This window comes from Brachyistius frenatus, unplaced genomic scaffold, assembly GCF_029030835.1.
Source record: "Brachyistius frenatus isolate BFR_SWC_R1_liver_20210118 unplaced genomic scaffold, ASM2903083v1 Contig_39, whole genome shotgun sequence".
NCBI classification, from domain to species: domain Eukaryota; kingdom Metazoa; phylum Chordata; class Actinopteri; family Embiotocidae; genus Brachyistius; species Brachyistius frenatus.
In genome coordinates this window covers 2,393,411-2,421,033 of record NW_027210638.1, presented here as the reverse complement: position 1 = coordinate 2,421,033, position 27,623 = coordinate 2,393,411, and the positions used below count along the sequence as shown (strand labels likewise).

The following is a 27,623-nucleotide window of genomic DNA, read 5'->3' as shown; positions in this document are numbered from 1 at the left end:
TTTTTGTTTGCTGCGATCGTGAACTGCATGTCTTTGCGGTTTTGGTCAAACAAAACTAGACAATCACGTGACACAATCCCGGGTTTGTAATGGTCATTAATCATTCAATCAACATTGAAATTAACTGACAAATTTGTTGAGAGTTTGGTGCCATGTAAGTTTATATGTTATTATGCATTTATCGACTACATCCTGACATATATTAATAAGACAAAACATGCTTATTTTCTCCTCCTTTAACACTGCGCTAATGATTTTAACTTTCTCTCTCTGAAAGGAGAGGATTTCTCTAGAGACCGACTCCCACCGCGAGTCGCGTATTTCACTTTATCTCCACTTTAAATGTACATGTTTGTAAACATTTGTAGAAGTAATTCATATTTTGTCAATAAAACAACATTTTTAATATTTTCCTGTCACACCTGTTGGACTGTTGAGGTAGTGATCCATAACTCTGCCACAGAATCATCAATGTATTACAGTACACCTAACAACACTATCAATGTGAGGAGCCATTTAATTAGCATATGAACGCACAATAAGTGACCCCCCTCGACTTTTGTTTGTACGTTCAACTGTATGACCACCCAGCTATATTTGTAATGATTACCTTGATCACATTTCAGCTTTATTAGACAGTAGAGAAGCAGACAGAAGATGTAGAGGAACAAGGAGCTGGAATCGAACCAGGAACTTTGCATCTTAAACGTGAGGCCACCTGGCTGTCAAAAGGTCAGGTGAGGAAAGCAAGTTTCAGGTCTCTTCTTTGTAAACCAGCAGCTGCCACAAGATTATATAATAATCTAAATTGGGATTAAATCAAGAAAGAAAAGAAAAGAAAAGGAAAGGAAAGGAAAGGAAAGGAAAGGAAAGGAAAGGAAAGGAAAGGAAAGGAAAGGAAAGGAAAGGAAAGGAAAGGAAAGGAAAGGAAAGCACAGTTCATGGGCTGCTGGTATTTTCCTCATGTTATCATTAAGGCTTGATCAAATACTTTGATTTGGGAGTGTCTATTTTAATATTTGTAATTCGGTTAAAAGTAATTAAATTGTACAAGACAGCAGCTGACTGCGAAATAATTGTTTTGTGTTTATTATGTATACAAACAGAGCATCAGGGTGAGAAAATATCAACATAAATGACAAACAGGAAAAATACCTTTGAAACTTCCCATTGTGTGAAAACAGTCCTGTTTCTCTCTGTTCACTCAAAGCTTGAACATCTTTAATAAATTAAATGCTTTCCAGACTTTTGAAGTTCCTCTGACTCTAAACCTTTCACTCACATAGAGCGTCTCTGTCCCTGCCCTGCTCAATCGTTGTAGCGCGACAGTTTGAGCCGGGGGATGATGTTCATGGACTGCAGCTCCTGGAACAGCAGCTTGCAGGCGTACGGGATACGCAGGGAGGAAACGTGACAGGACGACTTGCAGTAGTGACACCTGAAGGACAGAAACGGACACAAACCAGAGGATTACTGACTTTATAGGTCACGCAGCCACCCCCTGCTTTTTAGAGTTGATTTCATCACTTTGTTTTAAACAGCGAGGAGTCATGGTGGAAGATTGCTACCCGTTAACAATTACATTATTTAAATAATTCACTTTCTAAAGTTTGTAGTTCTTTCTGTACTTATTAATGCACACTGGATGGCGTGAGTGGACATCCATCATTCCAGGTGTGCTTCTTGAAACCTACGGTAACTCGCGTCATTTTAGCTGTTACATTCGCGCCCAGCTAAAACTGATCAGCAAAAGAAACACCTTCACATCTGTTGTTCAACTTACCAACCAGAGTATCCCAACAGGCCGCACTGTCCACACACATCCACCTCGAAGGCGTCACTGGAGATCATCAGGCGCTCCAGCAGCAACATGCTCGCTCCGTAGCCGATCAGACAGTCGCGCTCCATCTCGCCCAGACGCAGCCCTCCGTCTCTGGAGCGGCCCTCCGTGGGCTGCCTGTCAGCGGGAGAGGTGGATTATCGTCACTCTGCCTAAAAGTTTAAATTGTCTGACTCTGTGACGAACTGAATACTGATGGACCTTTTCGGAAAATTCTAAAAACTCGTCACCAGCAGCAGCCTCATATCCCCGGAGAGTAGAGAGACCACTGACTTTACCTGGTGAGAACGGCTCTGGGGCCTCGAGCTCTGGCGTGCATCTTGTCAAGAACCATGTGCTTCAGCTTCTGATAATACACCGGTCCAAAGTAGATATAAGCCTCCAGTGGTTCTCTGAGGAAAATACAGCAGTCAAACCTTCATGACACATCCATAAATATCTTACACTGCAATACAGAATATTTGAAGTAGGTTACAAATCAGCAAAATAAAATCTGTTATTTATCATATAAAATAAGACAATAATATGAGGGTTGGGATCATTTCTTGATGAACAATTATGGGCTTTTTTGACTATTGGAGCAACAATTAAAAATTCCTCCATTAATCAAAGCGCATTATTGTCTGCTGTAAACGCAGGTGAGGGCAGGAGCTGCTTTAAAAACACTTGATGCTGAAAACATCATGATGACGATGTTGCATTCAGGTGTCTCCGAGACGTTCAATATCCTACATTTAACATTTGGCAGCACGGATGATTTGCTTTACCAAACTCTGTCAAAATAACAACAGGGCTGGAATTGAAATGTATTGCATCAAACAAGCCGTTCGGAAAGAAAAGGAAACAGTCATGTAAGAGTGTCCAAGCAAAACTCATGCATGTTTACATATGTGTAGCGTGGACAGCCACATACACAGACATGGGCATTGTGAAACTTTCATAAAAATCAAAAACATCAACCAACAATAAAAGTATGGCATAACTCCAATGTGTGTCCAATATGTGGGATATTATATTATATACACTCTTTCTTCTGTCTTCACACGCTGGTTTTCTTAATGTGGACAGATAAATAAAAACTGCCACTGATAAAAATCAAAACAAAAACAAGAAATATGAATTGCTTTGGAAATGCTGACCAGTAATGCGTCGTATTAGCGATTTCTGGTTACTGAGATAAACGTGATGTTTTAATTACCCGGTGATTCCTGAGGTGACGTAGTCTTTGCCCTGGTAGTTGTATCCGTAACGGATGAGGTCCTCACACACATCCTTCACCTTGCTGCCTCCAAAAGCCGTACCATAGTGAAACCGTCCGTCCAGGACTCCCGCCTTCCCAGCCAGCAATTCGATCAACTTTCCCACCTGATGAAGTCCAGAAAAACAACGACAGTTCTGTTAATAACACAAATCTTTTTGTGATTTACATCCTCTCCTGACACCGAATGTTGATGTTGTGGGTGAGATTAGATTACATGTGTACCCCTTGGGGTTGGGGAGGGCCGTCTAAGGATGACTGATTTCAACAATTCCACTGAGGTCGCACCCACAGGACCCCTGACCCCATCACATAAAAGGAAACACCTACTCTCATATCACTCCCAGGCCACATAAACATCCTCCCGAGCCAAACATTTCTCAGTCTTTTCCATGGCAACCACAGCTAGCAAACACAGTGGCACTGACAACTTCAGCAGTAAAGATCATTCAGGTTTTTACAGTGCAAGGCACAAAAAGCAGCCAGAAACGGGGCCAAGTCTCATGTCATTCACATTCAGCACCATCCTCCAGTTCAGATGTACTGGGCTTGTTTGATAAAACTTCCACACTCTGCTACAGGCGGTGGCTTCGCTGGCAGCCGTCTCCGCAGCAACAAATATCTGTTTGTGAACAGTGAGATTGCTGCTTAACGCCATCAATGGACGTGTGCTCTGGAAGCCAATGATAACCCAAAGAGAAGAGGAGCAGTGATAATGAGGGTTTTGTCTCAGAAGAGCCGACACAAACTTATGAAGAGCGACAGTCAACACAGTGACGGAGGTGATTCAGACTGAAGTCACAGCCAAAAATCACAAATAACAACCGAGTTCAGGTCCTGGATAAGCTGTCAAATTACCACCTTTTCACCAACACAAAAGTTAATTTAACCTCCCCGATAAATGTTACACAGAAAATTAAGAGCTGAAATGATTAGTCAGTCGATTAATTAATTAATAGTAAAAAGGTCATATGCAACTATTTTGATAATTGTTTAATCATTTAAGTCACTGCTTAAGTAAAAATGCAGCTGCTCAATTGTGATGTCTTGATAAATGAGAGTAAAGTGCATTTTGCACTGTTAAAGAAAACAAGACATTTAAAGAGATTTTTTTTTTTTTAGCCCAAACATTTAATCAACTCATTGAAACAATAATCAACTGATTAACTGATAATAACAAAAAAATCAGGAGGTGCAGCCCTAAACTGAATGTGACACTTTATTCTCTCGGGACTTGTTATGGACATTAAATAAAATGATTTACTGTGGAAATAATTTGCCGATTAATCTGAAATCATGTTGCAAAATATGTTTTTCTGCAGTTGTGAGGAGTTGTACCGTCATTCTGGAGGGATATCCGTGAGGGTTCATGATGATATCTGGACAGATGCCTGTGTCACAGAACGGCATGTCCTCCTGTGGGACGATGAGGCCACAAACACCTGAAACACACAGAAAAAAACATATTGAGGGGAAAGAGCAGAAAGAATCGGTCGTCCACAGCAGGACAACTGTGCTTCCATGGAAGTTTGAGATGATGCATGATTGGCATTTTATATAAATTTCTCTTCAGGTTTTTTTTTTTATCTTATCAATCAAGCAAAAGAAAATTAATAGACAAAAAAAGCAGTTGAATAATTAAAATTTGTCAGTTTTCTTTGCAAACATTTCTGCTTCTTATACGAGAGGATTTGAAGTCGTTCTAATTTTTCCATCACTGTACATTGAATTTTGGACAAAACTTTGAAGACATCACTTTGGGCTCTTAGAGCTTGTTTTCATTATCTTCTATGCACCACATATTGTATCTAAAAAAAACAGTCACAAGATTAAGATGAATAAAAAAAGTTATGTGCATCTCTTTATCTAACTGACCACAGCTGACTAAAACATGAGAAAACCTTAGTAAAACAGCTTTGTTGTGTGTGTTTGTGCTGCGAGGCTGTGTGGCCCACTGGCAAAGCATGACATTTCCATACTCATGTGGACAGACAGGGTCCTCTTTTGACTCGCATGATGATGGGGGACAAGCACCCCGGTAGCCAGGAGTTTAAGTGTGAGTGCAAATGTTTGCTGAGGGGCCGAAGCACTTTTCACTGGCCAGGGTAAACAGATTGTAGACCCATTTGCAAATGAAAAAAAAAAGAGAAAGAGGAGTGAAGAGAAGGAGAGCAGGAAGTGGAGAAAGGTGCTTAGCTGGACAGGGCGAGCAGGATTACACACCCATGACTTTCAGCTCAACTCAGAGGAAGTGGAGGGGATCAACTGGAGAGGAGAAATTGAATCAGTGCACGTGGGAAAAATTCAGTATTAGCCGACCAGTCAGCAACACACAGCACACAGTTGACTGCTGATGCCTTACAGGATGTTGCAACAGGATGTTGACTGGGAACAAGTGCGGCGATTTACTGGAAAGCCTTCCAACAGCAGGAAGAAGGTGAAAAGAAAAGAGAAAAGGCGAGTAAGGCAGGGCCAGAAGAAAATAAAAAAGAGACCAAAGGCAAAAAGAAAAAAAGGTCGACTATAAGGGTAAAAGTCGGGAGGAAGAGGAATGAGAGGAGGAGGAAAGAAGTGGAAAATGGAGAAGTTCACCAGAAAGAATAGAGAGAGAGAGAGAGAGAGAGAGAGAGAGAGAGAGAGAGAGAGAGAGAGAGAGAGAGACACTAGTTCTAACAGCAGACATCCTTGGTGTTGTTTGTTTTGTGTGAAAGTGAATGATAAAAGAGGCATGAAATTCACAGAGAAAGGCAAGACAACAGCAAGGGTCCAGAGCCCTCCATCACAGCTCATACAGCTCCACACTGGCGGCTTGCACAATAGGTCCCTACTACTGACAACCCCCCCATCTCCACAGCTGTGTGTGTGTGTGTGTGTCTGTGTGTCCGGTAAATAATTAACTTATTCTGCTCTGCTGACCAGGACTTATGAGACTAGTCATGAGTAGCTGGGAGAGCTATCACTTCAGCCAAAATCACTTCTAATTAAATAATTACACATGCATATATGTTGATTAAGTATTCTTTTCAGGGTTCTTTTTAAAATGTCTGACGGGCGAGAAAATTTGGTTATTTCTACAAAGACAAACCCACTTGGGGGGAAAATGCAGGATTTTAAAGCTTCTCTTAGATCTTTAAAAGCAGCTGTGAAGACCTTGACGTAACTGCAGAGGGCTCTGATTAAAAACTAGCCGTTCATCAGCTGCACATCTGGGCGTCTCCGGCCAGATCTGCTCCAGCTAACCCCACGGCGACCCCTCTCTCTTCGTCACTATCTGAGACAGAAGACATTGTCCCATCCTGAGCTGACCGCCCAGTGCCCACCGTGTTAATGAAGAGAGTAAATTATGCATGGCGCCAGTTAGCTTTTTGATTAAAACATCATACAAGCCCTCTATAGGGGAGGTGCTGCAAAACAATGGGGGTTGTAAACACTTTTTCCCCAGTAGCAGCAGAATACTGCTGGGGTGTAATAAATTTGCATAGTCTGGCACAGGACAAAGAGCCAATTAATTGAAAAGAGCTCTTGAAAGATGAGGACAGGGGGGCAGTGACAGAGCAACAGCCACTGGGACTTGACTCAACAAATGCTCCGGCACAGAGACGACCAAACATTTTCTGCTTTTTTTTGTCCAGTCATTTACAATCTGTTGCAACAGGTTGAAATTTGGCCTTAAAGTGCTCAATATCAATGCAACCCTTTGTATTCTCCCTGCAGGTTTGAGCTCAATATGCAGCTCTTGTCTCAAGAGAGAAGGCCGTGTGACTGCGCACCTTTCTGCCCGTGTCGACTGCTGAATTTGTCTCCGATCTCTGGCCTCCTGGTCTGCCTGAGGAGCATCTTGATGAGGAAAGCATCTTCAGCGTTGGACGAGATCATGACTTTCTCGATGTACGAGTCGGTCGAGCCCTTGTAGCTGTAAGAAAAAAAAAGTATATCCAATGTGATTTGCAGAATTTAGAAGTATTGAAAGTATAGAGTCCCGTGTTTTTTTTTTTGTTCCTTCCTACATATATCATCTGAACAAATGGGCCAACGGCGAGGTGACACCACAAACCGAGGTCACCATGAACCTGTTGCAGTGGGTGGGTGTGGCGTTGGGAGCTCAAGTGCACTCACCTGATGGGCACATCTCTGTACTGTGGCTGGCCTGGCTGGGTACTGCCCTCCAGTGGTGTCTGGGTGACGGTTGGCATAGATTTGTTTACCAACACTTGCTTGTTCTCCACTCTCTCGCCTGAGTCGCACAAGATACATCAAACAGTGTGAGACTGGCCCGAATACACACTCTAAAGTTCATCAAGTGCTTTTATACATGTGTTACTGTGACTTTTTGCCATTTTTATTTGTATTTTTCTATAATGAAGCAAGTCTAGGTTCTCTATAAATACTGTAAAAGTTTCAAAATGCTCAGTCTATGGAGAATTGCACACAGATTATATTCAGCTACTGTGCTGTTTGGGCCTGCCTAATTTTGTGATGTCACAAACTCATGCTCATGTCATATGTCTGCCTTCAGCATTGTCCAATCTTTAATGAGGATACGTGTATTTCATTTACTCGTAGAGTGTGCATGTCAACAAAGATCATTTCTGTATCCCTTTTGTTTAACAGAAAATCACATTAAGCAAGTAAACATCATTTCATGAGGCCTTGAATACCTGTAAAACTGGGTTACACTGCATTACAGTATGCTGAGGAGCAGCAAAGCATGCTGGGTCTCCTCCAGTCCTGCTGGTACTCACCAGGGGAGCAGATGCCATCGGCATCCAGGATGCTGTGCCTCCAGATGGGTTTTCTTGTGGTGGCATCCAGCATGGGCCCCATCACCTTGTCAAAGGTCTGATTTGTGTAACGCCGCAGTGTGCACTTGGCATTTTTGTAGACAAGGCATCGCCCAAAACCTGGAGGGAAACATATTTAGATTACATTCGATTTTCTGTCTGCTGCCTGAACTGTCTGTTGATACGCTAATATGTTGTTGTATGAAACAAGTAATAACAGAAATCTTTTAAAGCAGAGACCAACAGTATTTTGAGACGACCCGCTCTCACCTCTGTCAAGTGAGGCTTTGTTGAGGACCAGAGCGTCCTCAATGTCGTAGCCGCTGTAGCTCATCACGGCCACGGTAGCGTTCTGACCAGCCGGCAGCTTCTCAAAGTCAATCAGCTCGATGGTTTTTGTTTTGACCATCGGCTTCTGAGGATACGCCAGCAGATACATCAGCGTGTCAATCCGGTTCCTCTGGTTGTAGCCGATAGTACCTGGAGAGATGAGACATGAAGAGTAGCTCAATAAGACTCCTGGAGTATTTAAAAACTTACTCTGTAAGTCATTGTTTAAAAATTGAGATTTTTTTTTTTCTTTATGTGTGTAATATTATTTTGATGTTCTGGTGTTTAGAATTAGAACTGTCAATAAATACATTTTTAGAGGATTACAGGTGTTAAATCCTCTTGTTAGGCGGGCCTGTCTCAAAGTGGTGCCATGGAGGAACGGGGGGGCGTTATGGCATAAAGCCCGACCTCCCTGGACACCTTGACATTTGTCAGATGCTATTACTTCACAATCAGGCTACAAGCGCAGAGTGTGTGATAATAGGGCCGGGCCGCACAACCAGATTTGCACATGTATAGGGATGTCCACACAAAACAGACAAGGCAGAGGATATTGTGCCAAATATAGTTCCAGTCTGTGTTTTTGTAAAGATTGGGGGAGGGGAGGAAGGGATGGATGGAGGTAAAGCGGGGCGGGGGGGGGGGGGGGGGACCGCAGCTCTTACGAATGTTAGCAGGGCCGTTTGGGGAAGTTTTGGTTACCAAGGAGCTTCGGGTGCACACTCTGTGGTCTTTTGCAGCTGAGCACACTGACCCCCTGAGCACAGCCAGAGCAGGCACAATGAATTGCTAATGACACTCTGGGTGACTGGCAGGGAAAGGGCCTCCGCACACACGGCACAATAGAGAACCTACGCAAGCGCCCCATGTTTGACACACACACACACACACACACACACACACACACACACACACACACACACACACACACACACACACACACACACACACACACACACACACACACACACACACGGCAAACACTCAATCACGCGTACAAATGTATTCTGACAAGAAGTAGTGCAGGAGCAGAGTTTTTGGGGGAGACGAACCAGCAGGCTGCTTGTATCTCTACCGTTTGTTATTCAAATGTACTTTTTGTATGATTTTAACTTGTGCAAATGTAACTTTAAACTCTGAACCGGCAAATTTAGAAGGCTTAAAAACAGTGCTCACGAAAGATTATTTTACTGTATGTGTGTAAGTGTGTGTGTGTGTGTGTGTATGGATAAAGCCTTGAAGCTGTGAGGAGGATGTTTGAGAAAGGATTTGAGATGTTCATAGTTTAATGATCTGCCTGCTCACTGAAGCTACCTTCTCAGCTGAGTCTTACCCATGGCCTGCTTGCCCATAGCGCACTGGTATGTGTTCCTGGGCGACTGGTTGTGGTGGGGGTAGGGAATGAGGCCGGCGCACACCCCGAGTAGCGTGAATGGCTCGATCTCCAAGTGTGTTGTGTCTCTAGAGAAATAAAAAAAAAACAAGAGCGGCAGAAAAAACAGTGTGCGGATTAACATGAAGCAGGAGGATCTTTTCCCATTTTTTTTTTTTTAATGTCAGCTGCATCACGTGGCACTCACTTGTTAATCATGTGTTCATAAAGGGCGATCTGACAGTCATTCTCCTCGTTGACATCCAGATACTCCACCAGGCCTTCGTGCAGGAAATCCTCAAAGGTTCTGGAGTAAAGCGTGTTTTCAGATAATAAAATTAGCCGTTTAGGAAGTCCTTAAGTCAGGTCTGATCGCTCTAAAAGACTTATTTTGAGTTTGATTTCAGGCAATGGTAAGAATGTTATATAAGGACCTGAATATGAATGCATTATATCAGGACCTGAACATTTTACCCAGATCTCTGGTGTGGGACAAAAGAAATGACTCACCCAAGAAAAATAAGAATTAAATGAATGTCATAATCTTTTGTCCTCAAATAAATGAATTGTTTTGTGTTGGGAAATGGTATAAATGATCTTTTCTTTGTTTTGGGGGGGTTGGATTTTCTTTTTGGTTATCTCTAGGCATGAAAATAAAGGCATAAATGTATAAATTAAACTGAAAACCTGTAACAAATGTTCTCAATAACTGTCTCAACAAATGATTCTCATGACTCGGCTTTACCTGTAGCCCTGAGACATATCTTCAATGTGTTTGTTTTTCACCATCGGCACTCCCCTCTTCACTATGATGTACGGTCTGCAGGGGAAAAACAACGCAGAAGAAAGTTTTAACAACAAAGTTAACAACATTAAACCACCGAGGGACTTCACTGCTTTTCTTTATTATTAAAACATAACAACAAGTCAAAGTCGACTGAATTTTGCTGTTCTGAAATGAATAATATAATACAAGAATACCTTGGTTTATGCTCCATTTGTTGCGTATCAGAAATATTTATTCATCATATTTTTTGGTCATGCTAAACTTTCCCACCTGCAGAGACGTCCTCCATCAGACGAGATGTAGACACAGCGGTCGGTCAAGTTGGTGGAGATGGACACAAACTCGTTGATGAAACCTGCCCTGCGCATCAGTCTGAAAGTGTTGATCAGTTTATGATGGTCTCGAATTACACCGAGGATGTTGCCTGTGGAGGTAATACAGACGTGACTAGACGGACGGATATAAAGCTAAAGCTTTCATTAATAACACAATTGACATAGAAGATTGATGTGTTTATCTGAGCACTCTTTGACTCTGCAGTTAACAGTTTAAATCACTTAATCACTGATTTCTGGGTATTCACTGGTGCGATTTTTGATAGGGACCCAACAAATATTGTTAATTTCTTTGTTTATTCTAATCATTTTGAAATGCAGCAAGAACTTTTTTTTTTTTCATATTCAATTAATTTGCCAGTTCTCTTCTAAAATATAAGAGAATTGTGAAACATTGCAATGTCCTAGAGCTCCATGTGACACATGCAATCTATTTATTTTGTCCGACTGGCAACCTGAACCAGAAACATAATCTGTTTACTATCGTGTGAGACGAGGAATAGCGGCAAATTTGAACAATCTGAGAATCTGAAACGGGAAATTTGTGGCATGGGGAATGAGTCATCAACTCAAATGATTAATTAACACTCAAAGTTGCAGGTAATTTTCAAATTGTGACTGTAAGGGTTTAATCCTACACCCGGCATAAAGCAGCATCACGGGTAACGCAGTGATGCCATCAACATTTTCTCATCCAACGCCCACATTGTTTGAATAGCAAATGTATCATCTGAGCACCCGCATGCATGTTGGTCTTAAAATGACATGTGGTCAGATGCGTTGTTGGCGCATTGTTTTAAGGGGGGCAGTATTAAGATGGTAAACTGTACCTATGTAGACAGGTGAACAACACGTGTACACTCATTTGTTACACACACAGAAACATGCAACACCTCATAAATATGCAAAAGATTGAAAGTAAAAGGATTACAATGTGAAAGATTATTATTGTGTACATCGCACTGCTGAGAAGATTGGTTCCCTCGACAGAAAAGTGTTTTTTTTCCTCAACTTAGAAATATATTATACTATAATATAAATCTACAGGCACACCTGGCATTTAAAGGGAATGGGAGATGACACCGACACTCTTTATTTCATGTTACACCCAAAACACACCTGTGGTTACTCAGGGCACAACGTACCACCCTTTGAACCATGCGCATTACTTTGCACTCAGATTATTCGCTTTTGAAGTAGCAAAAATGGATTTGTAAACCCCCTAAATGCACCAAGCGCTTAAGAGCATGCACATGGATTAGGGCTGGGTAATACATGGATATTATAGCAATATTATTACAGGAGACTAGATAACATCAGATATTTTTGATGTAGTAAAATTGTGAAATGACAAAAGTGTGGTCTTTTCCTTGTTTTAAAGGCTGCATTACGGTAAAGTGATGTCATTTTCTAAGTTTAGTAGACAATTCCAGATCTTGTTATTTACCTTTATCTACTTCGTCCTTATTTCCACATTACTGATGTTTATCATAAATCTCATTGCATATATATATATATATTTTTGTTGTTGTTTTTGTAAAAGCACCAACAGTCATATCGATATTGAGGTATTTGGTTGAACGTAAAAACATTCACGAACTTAAAATGGAAAGTAAGGGTGAAACAGGCAGTTTGGACATACGGCAGTGTACTCCGAACCTCTGACGACGGGAAAAAGCAGAGCTCAAACTGCCTGCAGGGGTTTGTTCATATCAAGTCTGACAGACAAATGAGTGGAGAACAGAGGAGACACTGTGCTCTGCCTCTGTGTGAGGGCACATTTGCACTGAACACACTCTGAAGGGCTTTGACACCTGCTGCTACCAACTAATTAAATAGTATGGCAGCTAATATAATTTGACAGTTATCAGTGGCGAGACAAACATATACAGTAATTAAGGGGCCAAGTTTTGACTCAAGAATAATACCTAGTGCTGCCGTGAAATTAATCAGCTTCACTGCAAAATACAAAATTAGCTTCTGTAAACTAAACAGAGTATTTTTCCCTTCATGTTCATAAGCAATGCATTTAAAACAGGGAGGATTACACTTTCTTTTCAAGTGATCTAAAGCAACAGCATCCAGTGTTAATTCTCTCTGTTTATTTATTTTTTTATATATATGTATATATATATATATATATATATATATAGTTGTTAGGCTCTACTGGTGCGCAGCAGTTTTACCATTGAGGAAGACGAGGAAGACGCTTGGGTAGGAGAGCTCCTCCCCACACAGCAGGTTGACGTCTTCTACCCCGAGGTTGAAGGCCAGTTTGATGATCGGTCCGTCCTCCATGTCGGTGGTGATGTGAGTCATCAGAGCCAAGTTCTTCACAAGACCACAGGCCTACAAATCCACATATTTAATACGATATTACCCATGTGGAAAGACACAAAAATACAGAAACACAAGTCTTTCTGAAAACCACAACAAATTTACAGCAAAGGACATTTTCAGTGGTACCCGTCCTCCACAACAAGAGCTAAAACGTGAGGCTCTGTACAGACTCCTCGTTGCCTTGTGAAACCACTGAGCCTCAAAATCAGACAGCCAGACATATGAAACATATGTCACATACTGAAGCAACCAATCCCTTCAACTTGAGCCTATAGCTTCAGCCAACTGAATAATTTGAGACGACAATCTGCTCCGAAACCTACACTTATTGTCACAGTATATTAGTCTTTCTGTGTACACGCATCCCACATGCTTGAGCGCTTTAGGTTCTGCTCCATGAATATAACTTTGACATTTCAGATATTCAACATTTAGAGCCGTTTGCTTTCACACAGGATGTGTTCTTCTTCGTGTAACTTCCAGACTAACACGCTGTGTTCCGAATGACATACTTGTGTACTAACATCCCTATTTTGAGAGCATCAGTGCATTCACACTGTCAAGTACAGAAACATGTAGTGCGCTACAAGTACCTGGGAGATGCACTTAAAACGGTACAAAAAAGAGGTGTGTAACATTGGACACTTTTCAGCTGAAACACCTCTCCATTTTGGCTACTTAGAGGAAGGGGGGGGGAGGGGAGCAAGCTCCCGCTGTTCCTGAACACCACAAAAAAGTCTTTATTTTTCTTTACTGCTGCTGCTGGACAAAAGCCATCAGTATGTTTACCGAGTGTGTTAAACAGAGGGCACGGACACATTCATTTCTGGGTAAAATTAATTAAAGCCACACAACAAAGAGTCCTAACTTGCAAGAGCACTATTCGTTAGTGTACTACGGGAGATATGTCATTTGGAACACAGGTGGTCAGGTGTGGCTGCTGCTGCAGCTCACTCACCTCTCCCTCAGGGGTGTCGGATGGACACAGCATGCCCCACTGCGACGGCTGCAGGGAGCGCGGCCCGCTGACCTTCCTGGTCTTTTCAAACTGGGAGGAGATCCTGGTCATCATGCCCAGAGCCGAAATAAAGGAAAGACGGGACAGGACCTGGGTGACACCCTGACGGTCCATCTTGAATCTCTTCAAAGACCAGTTGCCCTGTCGACAGAAAACAGCAAGTGAACACTTACGAATACACAATGGCTTCAAGCTTTATTTCTTACCATCTATATGAACTATTTCATGCCTGCGGATACATTTTATGACTAAAAAGAAAAACTGACCTCCAAAATTTAAGATTATTACAAAATAATTGGGTTTAAAACAACCTTTCAACATTGTTTTATTTGAGGGGTATTCAAGATCAAATCACAGCATTTATGTCTATACGTTAATTAAGTGTGTGGGTTCATTTATGAACCTGGGAATATACAAATTGATAGAAAACAAACTCATGGTGCACCTACTGAGATATTCCCAAAGCTTTCGTGAATAGAAGTTGAGAGCCCTGGGTATAACCAAGTAAGTAAATCTAGACGTTTGAATTGAATTGAATTTTAAAATCACAGGACACCTTTATATATTAAATAGATGTAAAAAGTTTAAAAGTTTATGTTTGTGAAAGTATCTGCTAAATGAAAATATCTAAAGACTTGTGTGTCCCTTTCGACATGATCCACAGAGACAGTGCTAAAGGAAAGGTTCTTCAGAAAGCCAGCTGTTTGTAAGCATATAGATACAAAACAGTGCTGCATCCTTTCTATTCAATTACTTCTTTATACGTATGGTCTCTGACTCACTGTGGATATGGCATTGACCATGCCATTGGTGATCTGATCCTGCCGCATGTGTTTGACCACGTCAAACTGAGCTGCTCTCTGCTTGGGGATGATCTGGTCCGCAATTTTCTTCAGTTCAGAGTTAAACTTCTTAAACAGATCTTCGAACAGCAGAGACAGGAGCTAGAAAAGACAGAAAGACAGAGAGACAGGAATAACTTTTTAGATATTATTCACCTGTCAGGTCTCCAAACTAGATGTTGGATAAGAACAAAGATCAGTCGTCATTGTATCTTCACACAGTCTGACTCTCAGCTCTCCTGGCACGCTGCATGTGTTCATGTCTCTAATCAGCGCCGAGGTGAGTTTACCGTCAGATTTAATAACCAGGTGTGCCGGCTTACAAATGTGCCTGACCTGGCCTTCGTCCCAAGTCCCTCTCCTCCTCCACCAAGCCTACAGGAGGCAAACTCTCTCACAACCCCCACCCACCCTATGCATTAGCATACATCAAAACAAACAGGCAGCGCGGCTTGAAATTAATAAAGAAATTAAGCTTCCGTTGCGCAGCTAGGCCAATTAGTTGAATGTCAGGGAACCATAATTGGAGAGTGAGGAGATTGCTGGCGTTGTTAGTGTGTAAGCCCCCTATTGAAAGAGGGCTCTGTGCCCTCCCCCTCCCATCTTCTACTCCTTATACAGAGCAGGTTGGGGGGGAAATTAAAGGCCTTAAGACAGCAGTAATTACATTATCAGAGCCGGGCCTGCGGATTAGCTCAATCGCTCCAGTCAAGGCAGGATTTCTATTGTCACGGTACAGAAAAATCCCCATGCTTCCACAGCCTCGGGATTTTGGTGCCACTGCATATCTCTAGCTCGACAAAGCCAGGCTGAAATACAGGGAGAGGGGAGGGGGGCAAAACAAAACAGAGAAAAACAAAGCTGAGGGAAAATAATGAGTGTTATTAAAAGAAGGTGGCAGGAACAAAGATGCAGGTGAGAGATCAGGGCTGGAGCCACCGCTGTCCTCTGGTGCAGTGCTGTGATCCATTCGCAGTGAGCGTTAATGGAATATTTATGGGCATATATGATTAATAAGCATCAATCATGTTTTGTTTTGTAGTGGCTCTATGAGTAAAGAAAAGGCAGTAAAACACCTTTCAGTGAATGAAGTTAATGACCGACCAGTTCAATAGAGTGCCTTTAATGTTATAACTGAACTTTAGCTCATTTACAGTCTCCTGCTGACAAATGAACACAGCCAACATATTGAGTCCTGTGATATAAACCATAACAACTCACTGAATGAAGGATTAAATAAAATACATGCAGTAAATTAAACCACATGGAGGACAAATTTACCTGTCCAGCCAACTCAAGACGTTTGTTGCCATAGTAATCTCTGTCGTCCACCTTGTTGTCCCCTTGAGCCAGGATCACCCTCCGAACCATCACAGCCAGGTAGATACACTTCGCACGAAAGTTAAACTCTTTGACCTGCAGAAAAATCATAAAATTATCATTTCTTTTGTGGAGCAATCTGAAAATGTATGAGTTATTATAATGAGTATAATCCAACATCTGGTCTGTTTACATACAGGCACATGTGTGAGGATAAGTGATGCCAACAGCTCTCTGGCTTCCTCCATCTTGGTCTTCTTGGGGCCTCCCCACATGCGCTGTCTCCGCACTTTATTCCCAAGATACCTCAGAGCCTGAAAACACAGAGCAGCAGATACAGCAGAGGTCAAGAAACACAAACCAGCAGAGCAGAGTCTCGTCTGAAACTTCCAAAAGGACCCCTTAATGTGTAAATTCTGATTTTCATTTCTTCTTTTATTATATAAGTCAGGCCTTGTGCCATATAAATACTGTGAAAGTGTCTAAATTCTCAGTACATGAAGAAAAATTTTGTCCGTATCCAGCAACTGTGATGTTTGGACTTTTGTAACTTTGTGATGTCACAAACTCACCCTCATGTCACATATCCACCCTGGGCACAGCCCACTGCCCAACCTTTGTTTTTCTTTGACACCCAACAGAATAAAAGTAACGAGCAGAGAGAAGGAAAAGGATCACAACAAAGGTCCTTGAATCAAATCAGAAACATTGGATCTCAGACCTCTCAGACACGAGAATGCTTAAATGCTTCGCAACTTCAAAGAGCTTTCAAAAATCGATGCAACAGACAAAGTTAAGTTGCATTTCAAAAGATACAGGGGTTCGATAACCCGTTACGGTCAACAGTCATTATATCAGACGACTGCTGCATTATGCGATAGATGCTAATGTTGAGTAAAATGATGCGTTGAATTTTCTAGCGAAAGAACAGAGAAAACACGCGCATCAAACTCGTGGTAAGACGAGTGAAAAACAAAGGGCATAATGCACACATCAGCGTGCGTGCACACCCACAGCCAGCCACACACCCACACCTGAGTCGGTGTTCAGCTGGAGTCCTCTACAGTGCTATAGGAAAGGTCAAAGGTTAATGAGGCTGAGACTTTCTCCAGGACCACCCACCTTGCCCTCCACAGGGCATGAAATACATAAAAATATACACACATAAATAGCTTGAAAGGCAGCCGTGTAAAAAACAACAACAACAACAACAAATAAATCACTGTCTAATTCAGCGAAATAAAAATGATTGAAATGAAAATAAATGATTTGATGAAATCACCTGTCATTAGATTTTGGTGTCTAAGCATACATCACAAAAAAAAAAAAAAAATGACAGTCAAATTTGGTTTCGGCAGATTACTTATCATAATCTGATAACAATGTTTCTTAAGCCTTATCTGCCTTTAATTATATAGATTTAGGCCTCATTGTGCACAATACAATGACCCAATGAATACCATGAAAAGACATCATGGAGGCTGGCCGACGAGCTGCCGCGACCGGTTGCTAGGAAGCAAATATGGCCTCATCAATGCATCAGTGGTTCCTCTAACAACATAATCTTTATGAAAAACAAATTGGCCGATTGCATTCATCTGTAGATGTCAAAGAAAACACGTGGGCCTCCTGAATAACTCGTGGAAAGCATTACTTAACTGTCTGGTAAGACAAAACCTGAGTCATCTGATCACAGAGAGACAAAGAAAATACCTTCTGTCAACGGACAGCAGCCGCTTGTTTCTGTGTCGCAACAACAACATCCTGCTCTTTAGACCAAGTTAATGATCACACATTATGCCGACTGGTAACTCACCACTGAAATATATGGACTTCCAGCTGAATCACACTATACTCTTATCTTGTTATCATTAACACATTTCTGTATTCCAAATTAATTATTCTCAACAAGCAGTGACATAAAAGGAAACTAAATTAATTATTGACTGTTTTACACAACGGAGGAAGGGTAATTGTTTTGAACATCAGTTTGGTCATTCTATACATGATCTGGAATACATTATCCACATATTTGTGGTCGCTGAGGTTTAGAAGATAAGATGGTGGCTGTCATGTCATTTAAATATGATGGTGGGTAGTTTAGCTTAGCACAAAGACTAGAAACAGGTGGAAACAGAAACTAAATCTACCTGCTGACATCTTTCAAGCTCACTGTTTGACATGTTACATCCGGCTTGGTAAATGTGTACAAAAATAAAATAAAAAATAGCGAAAACAACAAGGTGTGTTTTTTTTTTTTTTTTTTTACTTAGTCTTGCTGTCACTGACAGGTTGCCTGGCAACCAGCTGTGACTCCAATTAGTGAGCTTTGGAGGTGCAAGCAGACAGATCTTTTTATAGCAGGATAGAGACAGGCTAGCTGTTTCCAGCTGCTCGCTGAGTGGTAACATACTGGATCTTACATTTTTCATAATGCAACAGATATTGTGTCTATTTATTAGCCCCTTCCCGCCTGACACAAACATCCATCAGACTCCCCGGTGACATTTTGTACCACAGAGGTTCTGTTAAAAGTCTCAAGTTCAGGCTGACTAAACCTCGACAGAATCAGAGTTATTTTCTCAGGCATTAAAAGCTTCCTCTTCATTTGTTTGTGATTACATTTTTGTTTTTTTGTTATAGTGAACTGAATATATCACATGACAGTTGGTGGTCGTGTTTTTTTTCTTCTGGACTTGTTTTTGGATAAGGGCCGAAAGCTTTTGTTCCAATGACGACATTACATGCAGATTGTCTTTAAAGCTCCCGCATGACGCTGAGCGGGACACCCTGAGGCGAGTAAAGTGACCTTTATGTTTGTAATAATATTTCCACCACATCGCCCAGCTCTTGCAGGTATTGACCACCGAGGTACCTGAGTCTGTGTGAAGATCTGGGCTTTCTGGCACTCCTCCAGGCTCGGGGCGAAGCTGGCCATGACGTGCTCCTCCGTACCGATCATCTGCACTATCTCCTGGTCACTCTCTACACCCATACCCTGTGTGGATTACATGTAAACAGTCTGTGATGGGAACTGAGAAGAGATGGAGAGATGCAGGGGGGGGGAATGTGGGCACCAATTTAAAATAAAACTCTTATATTTTCAACCTGTGTGACCAGACAATGACCTCGCGATGCAAAACAGAGCACACACAGAAGACATTTTGAAACTGGAACAGGAGCTGAGATGAGGAGACATAAGGAAGTGAAGTGTGTTTACAGGGAGGGAGAGGTGAACTGGGAGTCACAAGGTTGTCTGACATTTGCTTATGGAAATGTGAAGCTGTGGGAACCGATCTGTGTGTCCCACAATGGATCCGAGGTTGTTTCTGCAGCCTCTGCCAAACACGGGCAGAGCCGGGGAAGAAGTCACCCAGGATATACAAGCACAGAGCAAACAAAACCGAGCATGCAAACTGTGTCAAACTGTGGATAATGACACTTCACGCTCATGAGGTAACATGTTTGGAGAGATTTGCCATCAAGAGGGAAAAGGAGTTCATGAAACCAGCTGTCCAGCTGACATTTTCATTAAAACAAAGGGTAACACATGAAATTACATTTGATGAACAACTATTCAAACGTATGACTTATAGCTATTCACTAACTTGTATCAAAACCTCCCCATACATACGTGTATCATTCACGTCTTCAGACTATTCAGAGCTGAAGTAACAACATAGAAAAATACAGACTTAAAGATGAAATACTACCGAATCATTAAAACTTACTTTGGAAACAAGCAGGTCTTTACTTCAAAAACAACTTCATCTAAACTCATCTATCTGTGTTGTAGCACCTCCTACTGGACACACAGAGACACTCATCTGCGTCAGTGCTCGGCAAAAACTCTTCTACCTTGAATATGATGGCGATGGGAGCGTCCTCTGACAGCGTGTTGTGTCTCAGGTAGAAGCGGCCTTGTTTAACAATCATATTAGTTCTGCTTTTCTTCTCGTGAGTAGAGCTGAAACAAAATGGAAAGAACATGAACATGAAAAGTTTTGTATGAACACAGTAACAGTGAAACTTTTAGGAGAAAAATCTGTCTTTCCTGCTATTGAAACAACATATTCAGGGTGACTCTCTTCCCTTTGTCAGCCTTCTCTCAAATTTTGTGTTTTAACGCTACTGAAATGTAGTTAAAGGTGTCCAAACAAATAAAAGACCTTCACAAAAGCAGAAGCTTCTTTTCCCAGCAGGACTTACTGATGCCACGTAGCTGTGAAGTTCAGTGAACGTTAATCCCTCCGCTATCTTGAATGCATATTTGCCCACAGCGCATATAGTCTACTTAATGGTTGTAGAAAAGCTGCTGTGTTTTGTTTGATTCTTGTCAAAGTCTGCAGCAAAGTCTTTTTAAACTTTTTGTGATCTTCTGAATTTGAAAAGGACAACAACAACAAAAAAATAGAAATAAAGCAAAACTAAATGTCTTGTTTGCCATGGCTTGAGACTCTTCAACTATCTGCTGTCTACAAATCAATAAAGCTACACTTAGTTTGATAAGAATGGCTTTCATAAACTGTCACTGAACCGCTTCACTGGTTAGGGGAGATGCTGTTACAGTACCTGGTAACTGAGGCTCCAACTGCACCCTTCCTGTCCTGCTCCACAATGATTCGATTCTTGGACAGCTGCTCTTGGATCAGAATGACTTTCTCCTGACCTTTTACGATAAAATAACCCCCTGTGTGTATAAAAAAAAAAAAAAAAAACACGATACAATTAGACTGTAGAACGATTGGCACTAAATAAATTTTCTACTGAATTACAGTGTTATATTAGATCATGTATTTGATCAGTTTTAAGATGACTGTATTATGATTATGTACCTGGATCCAGAGGACATTCATTGAGTTTTGCAAACTCCAAGGGTGTTTTTCCTGTGAGAACACAGTTCGAGCTGCGCAGCATGATCGGCATCCTGACAAAAACAAAGTTTAATATATTAATAACAAAAACAAATAGAACTGTTGATTATATTGTGTAGTTATACAAGTTACCTTCCAATTGGAAGTGCATTGCGAATGATTCTCTGACTGCCTCGGGTGTACTCTATGTCCACTGTGATGGGTGCTGAGTAAGTCATGTCTCTGAGACGACACTGTGGACACAAACAGGGGTTATGAGCGACAGAGTATCATATTCTTACATGTGGACCTATAAAGCTGTTTTAATAGACGGGCATTGGACTCTTATCAGTATCACATCATCTTAACTGGTGGCAATATTGTACGTTTAAATATTTCGCAAAGAAAATGACCAAATATCGAGGCTAAGACTAGTGGTTAGTTTAAATATTAATTCCTTAGTGTATTAACTATTTGATTAATCAATGTAGCACATAATCCATTTTTTTAACCAAAAGAATATACAAAAAATAAGCAGTCCCTTAAGTCCCTAAACTAAATGAGATGTCTTTACATTTTATTCAATGTCTGATTAACTGTTCAAAACACATAAATATGTATTGAAAGCTGAAAAAAGCAATATTTGATGCTTACTTGATAATTATTATTGTTTCCAATTAACTTTCTGTCAGCTGACTACTTAAACCAAGTACTCAGCTGTTTAAATAGTCCATTTTCCACTAACAATATTGTGTTATCATTCTTTTTTGCCCAACAGACTAAGCTCACCTCATGAGGAGAGACTGGTCTCGTAACATTGAAGCTTTCTTCGACGTCTGGCATGCCAACGTAGATATTGAGATATCTGGAAGAAAAACATTTCCATTATTTAAACTCAAATCTGAATCTAGAAGCCGCTGCCTCTCCATCGGGAGCGTTAAGATAAGTGACGGTTGATCTGACTTACTTCAGGTACCACATCGGATCGGCATCACTTGTGATTTTCTCATTTGCTTTCATAATTTTCTTTATCTGGAAAACAAGACATGAAGACTGAAATTAAAATGCTGCTGAAACAGCTGTGACACACACAGTCATGTCGGGTTAGTGTTTTACCTCCACATTGATGAAATAGTTGAATGAGTCGATGTGCTGCTTTACTAGACCTTTCACCTGCAAAACACACAATAACTGTGTCAATAACTGAAGGACAAGTGAAAGTGATATGCATGGATAAATAAACTGAACAGTGCAGTATGTGATGTATAAGTGAGCGTTGAAATGATTAATCAATAAATCTATTATCAACAGAAAATGCAACAAATTAGCCACAAAAAAAACCCACACTTTCCTTAATAGGGTTATTTTATCCAATTTAACAAAATGCACATACCAAATTGCATAATGGAATAGCAATGTAAAATCACTTTTCTATAAATTTAGTAAAAAGTTTGGGATACACAACTGTTGTGTTCAGTTTGGGCTGCAAATAAATATTTGTATTATTGATGCATCTGTTGGTTATGTTCTTGATTAATCAATAAGCGGTTTGGATTTAAAATGTCAGAAAATAGTAAAAAAAAAAAAATAAAAGAAATATTGTCCTGTGTTTCCCAAAGCCCCATGTACAGCTTAAAATGTCTTGTTTTGTACTCACAAATATTACACCACCAAAGGATATTCGCATTAATATCATGATACTCTAGTCTAATTAATAATCAACTATTTGTTGCAGCTCGTGTTCTGTTACCTTGAGGAAGGCTGGCAACAATTTCCATTTTTCCTGTTGAAAAGAGAGACAGAAAACAAAATAAACAACACATCAGATTTGACTTAAGTCTGCTCTTAAAGTCAATGAGGGCTATTTACTTCACACATTTTATTCTGCAGCTGTAATTTAAGTGCAAATGCCTCCAAGCTGCAGCCTGACTGCTGCTCGAAGTAAATACATATATCAAAGTGACTATTTCCCCTCCATTAATAACACTTGAAACGCAAAAAAAAATTAAATAAAATAATGCATTAGCTGTATCTTTGGTACACCTCCACACTATGTCCCAGGTCGTTGTTTCGGTGTGCCGGTAGCCAACACCACGGTAGCTTCTCTGTACTCGTGGTGCGAAACTTTCCGTCCTTATTTCGTCAAACTCACCGCCACCGTGTTGACAGGAGCCGCCAGCTCCATAGGAGTCATGTCACCAAACTCTCCTCCCAAGACTTCCATGGTTAACTCTACTGTTCAACAGCAAACACGTAAAACTCAGATGATACTGCCAATGTTGATATGCGGCGTCGGGAAGCGCATGCGACATGCGCTCCTTCCGTGTTCCATTCTAAAATGTCCGTGCGGCCGGAACGAAAGAAAGAGTTCCGCCTTCACTAAATTTGTGGTGCAGAAAATGTAACGAAAACAGTAACTGTGGTAACTTAATCTGACTAACAGTTATCGGGTTAAGAGGCATGTCTGGTTAGTCACATCAGTAAAAACACACCCATAAACTCATAAACGCACAGAGGTGGCAAGGAGGGATTATGATTTTGAAGTATGGTGAGAAGAATGCATACTTCAACTCTACCTATACTTTATATCATATCGTACTTATTGTATATTACTAATAATCAATAAAGGGACAGATTAACTAACTGCAACATAGAAATAAATACATGGCACAAATTTCAAATATTTTCCCAGTCTCAGTTTAATTTGTCCAGGTTCAGGCATCAACAATTTTCATTTATATTTTTATAATTGATCATGTAGTATAACATAAAGTAATTAGATATTTCATCAATGTGTTAATGTCACTTTTGCCTTTGGGAAGAGTTGAGTATTTCTTCCACACCCTCACAACTCAACACATTACATCACCATAAGAAAGTGTTTTCATTGTATATTAAAGGTTATAAAAAGTCATATTATGCCAAAAAAAAAATTGCAAAGAAAACACCAAATATTTGACGTAAATCTTTTATGTAAATATTCAGTGTTACCTTAACAATGAAACTACATATTTTAAAATAAATTTGTGAATCACCTTGATATCAGAGGTGAATAGAGTGATTAATCCCGAGCCTCCACATCAGTGTGAGTGCTGCCTGACATGTCTGTTGTTGCTGCTGATCAGTTTAGGGTACGCTGTCCCCAGGGAGCGTCCATGTCTGATGACCACCAGCTCCATCTGACACTGGTCGATGTTGACCAGCACCGTGGTGCTTCTGTCTGTGTTCATGAGGAAGACGATGGTGAAGAGGGCCATCTCAAACTCGGGGCTGGTCCCGATGAAAGCACTGCCAACAGGCTTGACCAGACCATGCCAGCTGAACTGGAGATTCAGAACATGGTCGTCTTGATCAGGCTGCAGACAGAAACATGTGGGCGTTAATTCAGTACAATAAAACAATAATAAAAAAAGGGTTGTGTTGTCACAGGAACAAATGCATCTCTTTTGTTTGATTAACTATCATACTTACTAAGTCATTCTGTCTGGCCTTGTAACCTTTGTAGTCCAAGTGATGGTTTTTTTCTTGCAGGTAGAACTGGATCCAGTTGTGAAAACCGATGATTTCTGTTCCAGATTTTGTCTCTCCAACAAAGACATGTTCAAATCCACACGAGTCCAAGCTTTGGATGTTTTAGTTCAGAAATATCACACAGAAAAAGAAAATATTACCTCAAAACAGTTATATAATGTCTAACACAGTTGTGGTAATCCCCAGACTGCTTTCTGTGCACACACTGATTTAATGATAAATTTCACAAGTAGACACGGTAATATTTTGACATCTCACCCTGTGTTTCTCTGCCTGTGGTAGAATTGGAACCAGATTAAGTTGAGCTGATTCTTAAACAGCCTCAGGTTACTGTTGGACTTTCCTTTGCTCACCAGGTACTTATGAGCCCGCTGTGGAGAAATCACATTCATGACATTCATAAATTCAAACCTGACTCTGTGTCCTCTCTCACAGTATAAAACAGATCAAATCAACCAGATGAGAAAAGACAGCTCAGGAAATTGTTCTAGTACAATTTTTTTTTTTAAAAGAACATTTTTAACTGTATTGTTCTTTGTTGATAGGTGAAAACTCTGAGTTTTCCATCTTCCAAGAAATATATTTACTAAAAGCAACACTTTCCACTTATGTTTTCAGACTGGATTAACCGTCCATCTTTATAAATCTGCAGCAATATACTGAGACCAAACTCACTGTAAATAAAACACGACTCATTTGTAAATGTAGTATTTGCACAATACCCCTTAGAAATATCTCCACCCCGTCTTTCTTTTTTAAATCATACTTTATGTATATCTAGTCTCTGTTTATTATGCCTGCACCATTGTCAGTCTATGTGTGTATGAGACAAATTATTAAATCAAAACATGATGAATTTTAAAAATGTTCCAGAGTTACATTTTGTTACTAAACACTTGGTGGGAGAACCTGCAATATATTTGATCAAGCTTGATTAGCAGTGAGAACCGAACACTAAAATGTGTAACTGTCCTGTAGGAAAGAAGAGCTGAAACTGTTATCAACTACACAAATCAGGTCCATCTGACAAACAGGCTTTTATTCCAAACACAGCAAGTACTGCATGTCCACATTTTTCCACTGTTCCTCTTTGGGGAGTTTGCTGAAGCCAGCGCAGCATTCCACAGCTGCACACAGATGTTGTTGTTTTTCTCCCTCTGACATCATGAAGTAATGTTTTTAGTGCAGTACAGCAGGAAGAGACAATGCCTTATTTTCTTACTCTGAGAAGCCTAAAACATCCGGGCATACAACAAACATGTGCCAGCAATAGAAATTACAAACTGAACTGGTAAAATTCAGTTAGTAACTAGTTGTTACATATACCTTCATGACTTCTGTCTCTAAGACGGCATCCAGGAAGAGATTAATCTCGGTCCGCTCCTCTGTTGTGATTTGTTCTGTCACGCCTGTGGACCGCTCATAGTTGTCCAAGAGTCTCGTGAGGACTGCAAGCACAAAGACCTCATTTATTACAGTGAAGTCTGCAAAACAACCTTAATATGTAGGCTCAAAAGTGTGGAACTCTTTTCCATCTGTTTCAGATACACTTACGGGAGAAAGTTGTTGTGTTCCTCAGTTTGTTTTCATCAACGTTGGAGAAAAGAGGCAGTGAAGCGCGATCTTGCACAACATGGCTGCCTTGGCTTACAAAGTTTGCTCGACCCTAGACGATTCAAACACAGAATAAACTTTTGTAAAAGTCAGGAAGATAAGTGTTGTCTGAGTAAGAAAATGTGCCATACCTGAACAGAGACGGTGTAGTCTATCCCCGGCTGCATGCGATTCACATCCAGCCTCCACAGCTCATTGAAAATATTGGTCAGTTCCTGATTTATCACTAATCTGTTATGGGAAGAGTCAGGCCGATGAAATACAGCAATCTGACAAATACTGACACAAATGCAGGAAACATAATGATAATTTAATGCCACAGTACCTTGATGCATTCAGTCCATTGAGAAACACGGCAAGGAGCAGAAATCCACACAACCTGCATATTACACAATTTACATATTTTCTATAAACACTTTAAAAAGAGAAAAAAACAGCCTAGTTATTCTGACCTTTAGTCTACTAACATTAAAAAATGTCTTTAAATTACAACAATGAAATCCATTTTCAGTTTGTTGTCTGCCCAAATATAAAAATACACACCTTGAAGCCATGATACCAGTTGAAACCTCCACTTCTTCAGCTCAGACTACAGTAGAGTACTCACTCTTATCTTTGGCTAAAGTTCCAGTCTCCACCCAGCACTTAATATCCTGCAAGGGTTGGACGGGCAAATCTTGACATGTAAAGAACTCTTTTGGTGCCCACGTTTAGCCACCAGGGGGCGCTTTGTTTCAGGATGCAGTTTGTTGCCATGGTTTTGCATGCAACTTTGCAAAAGCAGTGAGCACAACTTTAAATGCATGTTACTTCATGTTTTCTGATTGTTTTAAACGGTTGTTTTTACTTTTTAACAGCCAACAAGGGTTTGTAAAACAATAGTCATGTCTCACTGAAATGTGTCTGTTGCTGGATCATTGCAAAAAAAACTTAGGACTTTATTATCATTACACCCTTACATGCAAGGTAGCCTGTGCAAATTAAAGGTGAACTCTAGATCTGTGGATAAACAACAATTGTCTGTGACCTAGACTGGCAGGATATTATACATTTTTGTGTTTTTCTCAAATTTGAAACCTTCTGTGCCTCAAAATTCATCAATATAGTGGAGAAAAACTGTAAAACAGAGGTGTCATTCAGTTGCATGGAATAAGGCTGGCATTTTTGGCCCACACTGGGTTTATCCTGCCTAACTCATAATGTCCGACTCATAATCAGTCTTTTAATGAGTTGTGATAAAGAGGGGAAAAAAGAAAACCTGACGAGGAGATAGAAAGGAAGAGACGTGAGGGAACAGGAAGGATGAAAAGATCAAAGATGAAAAGTGACTGTAAATGAAGGAAGGAGAGACTAAACCGTAAAGAAAAATGAACAGGTGAGAATAAACTTTTACATTAAG

General features: G+C 40.6%; 2 protein-coding genes across 2 annotated transcripts; both read right to left on the bottom strand.

The window, feature by feature from the left end:
* Nucleotides 1-1,062: 1,062 nt before the first annotated feature.
* polr3b (polymerase (RNA) III (DNA directed) polypeptide B) lies at nucleotides 1,063-23,372 on the bottom strand. The gene is made up of 28 exons (XM_069701972.1): nucleotides 23,232-23,372; nucleotides 22,830-22,862; nucleotides 22,196-22,252; nucleotides 22,047-22,111; nucleotides 21,869-21,944; nucleotides 21,233-21,333; nucleotides 21,062-21,153; nucleotides 20,799-20,916; nucleotides 20,085-20,193; nucleotides 19,102-19,224; nucleotides 16,424-16,540; nucleotides 16,188-16,322; nucleotides 14,847-15,008; nucleotides 14,005-14,205; nucleotides 12,893-13,055; nucleotides 10,642-10,795; nucleotides 10,330-10,404; nucleotides 9,793-9,891; nucleotides 9,546-9,673; nucleotides 8,150-8,359; nucleotides 7,841-7,999; nucleotides 7,215-7,332; nucleotides 6,869-7,011; nucleotides 4,437-4,540; nucleotides 3,039-3,205; nucleotides 2,119-2,232; nucleotides 1,784-1,957; nucleotides 1,063-1,438 (listed from the first exon to the last, which is right to left on the bottom strand). The coding sequence occupies exons 1-28, from the start codon at nucleotides 23,301-23,303 to the stop codon at nucleotides 1,309-1,311; spliced, it is 3,399 nt and encodes a 1,132-aa protein (XP_069558073.1). The 5' UTR covers nucleotides 23,304-23,372; the 3' UTR covers nucleotides 1,063-1,308.
* Nucleotides 23,373-23,760: 388 nt separating this feature from the next.
* endouc (endonuclease, polyU-specific C) lies at nucleotides 23,761-26,857 on the bottom strand. Its single transcript, XM_069701971.1, has 8 exons — nucleotides 26,768-26,857; nucleotides 26,550-26,603; nucleotides 26,356-26,455; nucleotides 26,165-26,276; nucleotides 25,937-26,058; nucleotides 24,869-24,981; nucleotides 24,551-24,701; nucleotides 23,761-24,435 (listed from the first exon to the last, which is right to left on the bottom strand). The coding sequence occupies exons 1-8, from the start codon at nucleotides 26,776-26,778 to the stop codon at nucleotides 24,160-24,162; spliced, it is 939 nt and encodes a 312-aa protein (XP_069558072.1). The 5' UTR covers nucleotides 26,779-26,857; the 3' UTR covers nucleotides 23,761-24,159.
* Between the last annotated feature and the right edge of the window lie 766 nt (nucleotides 26,858-27,623).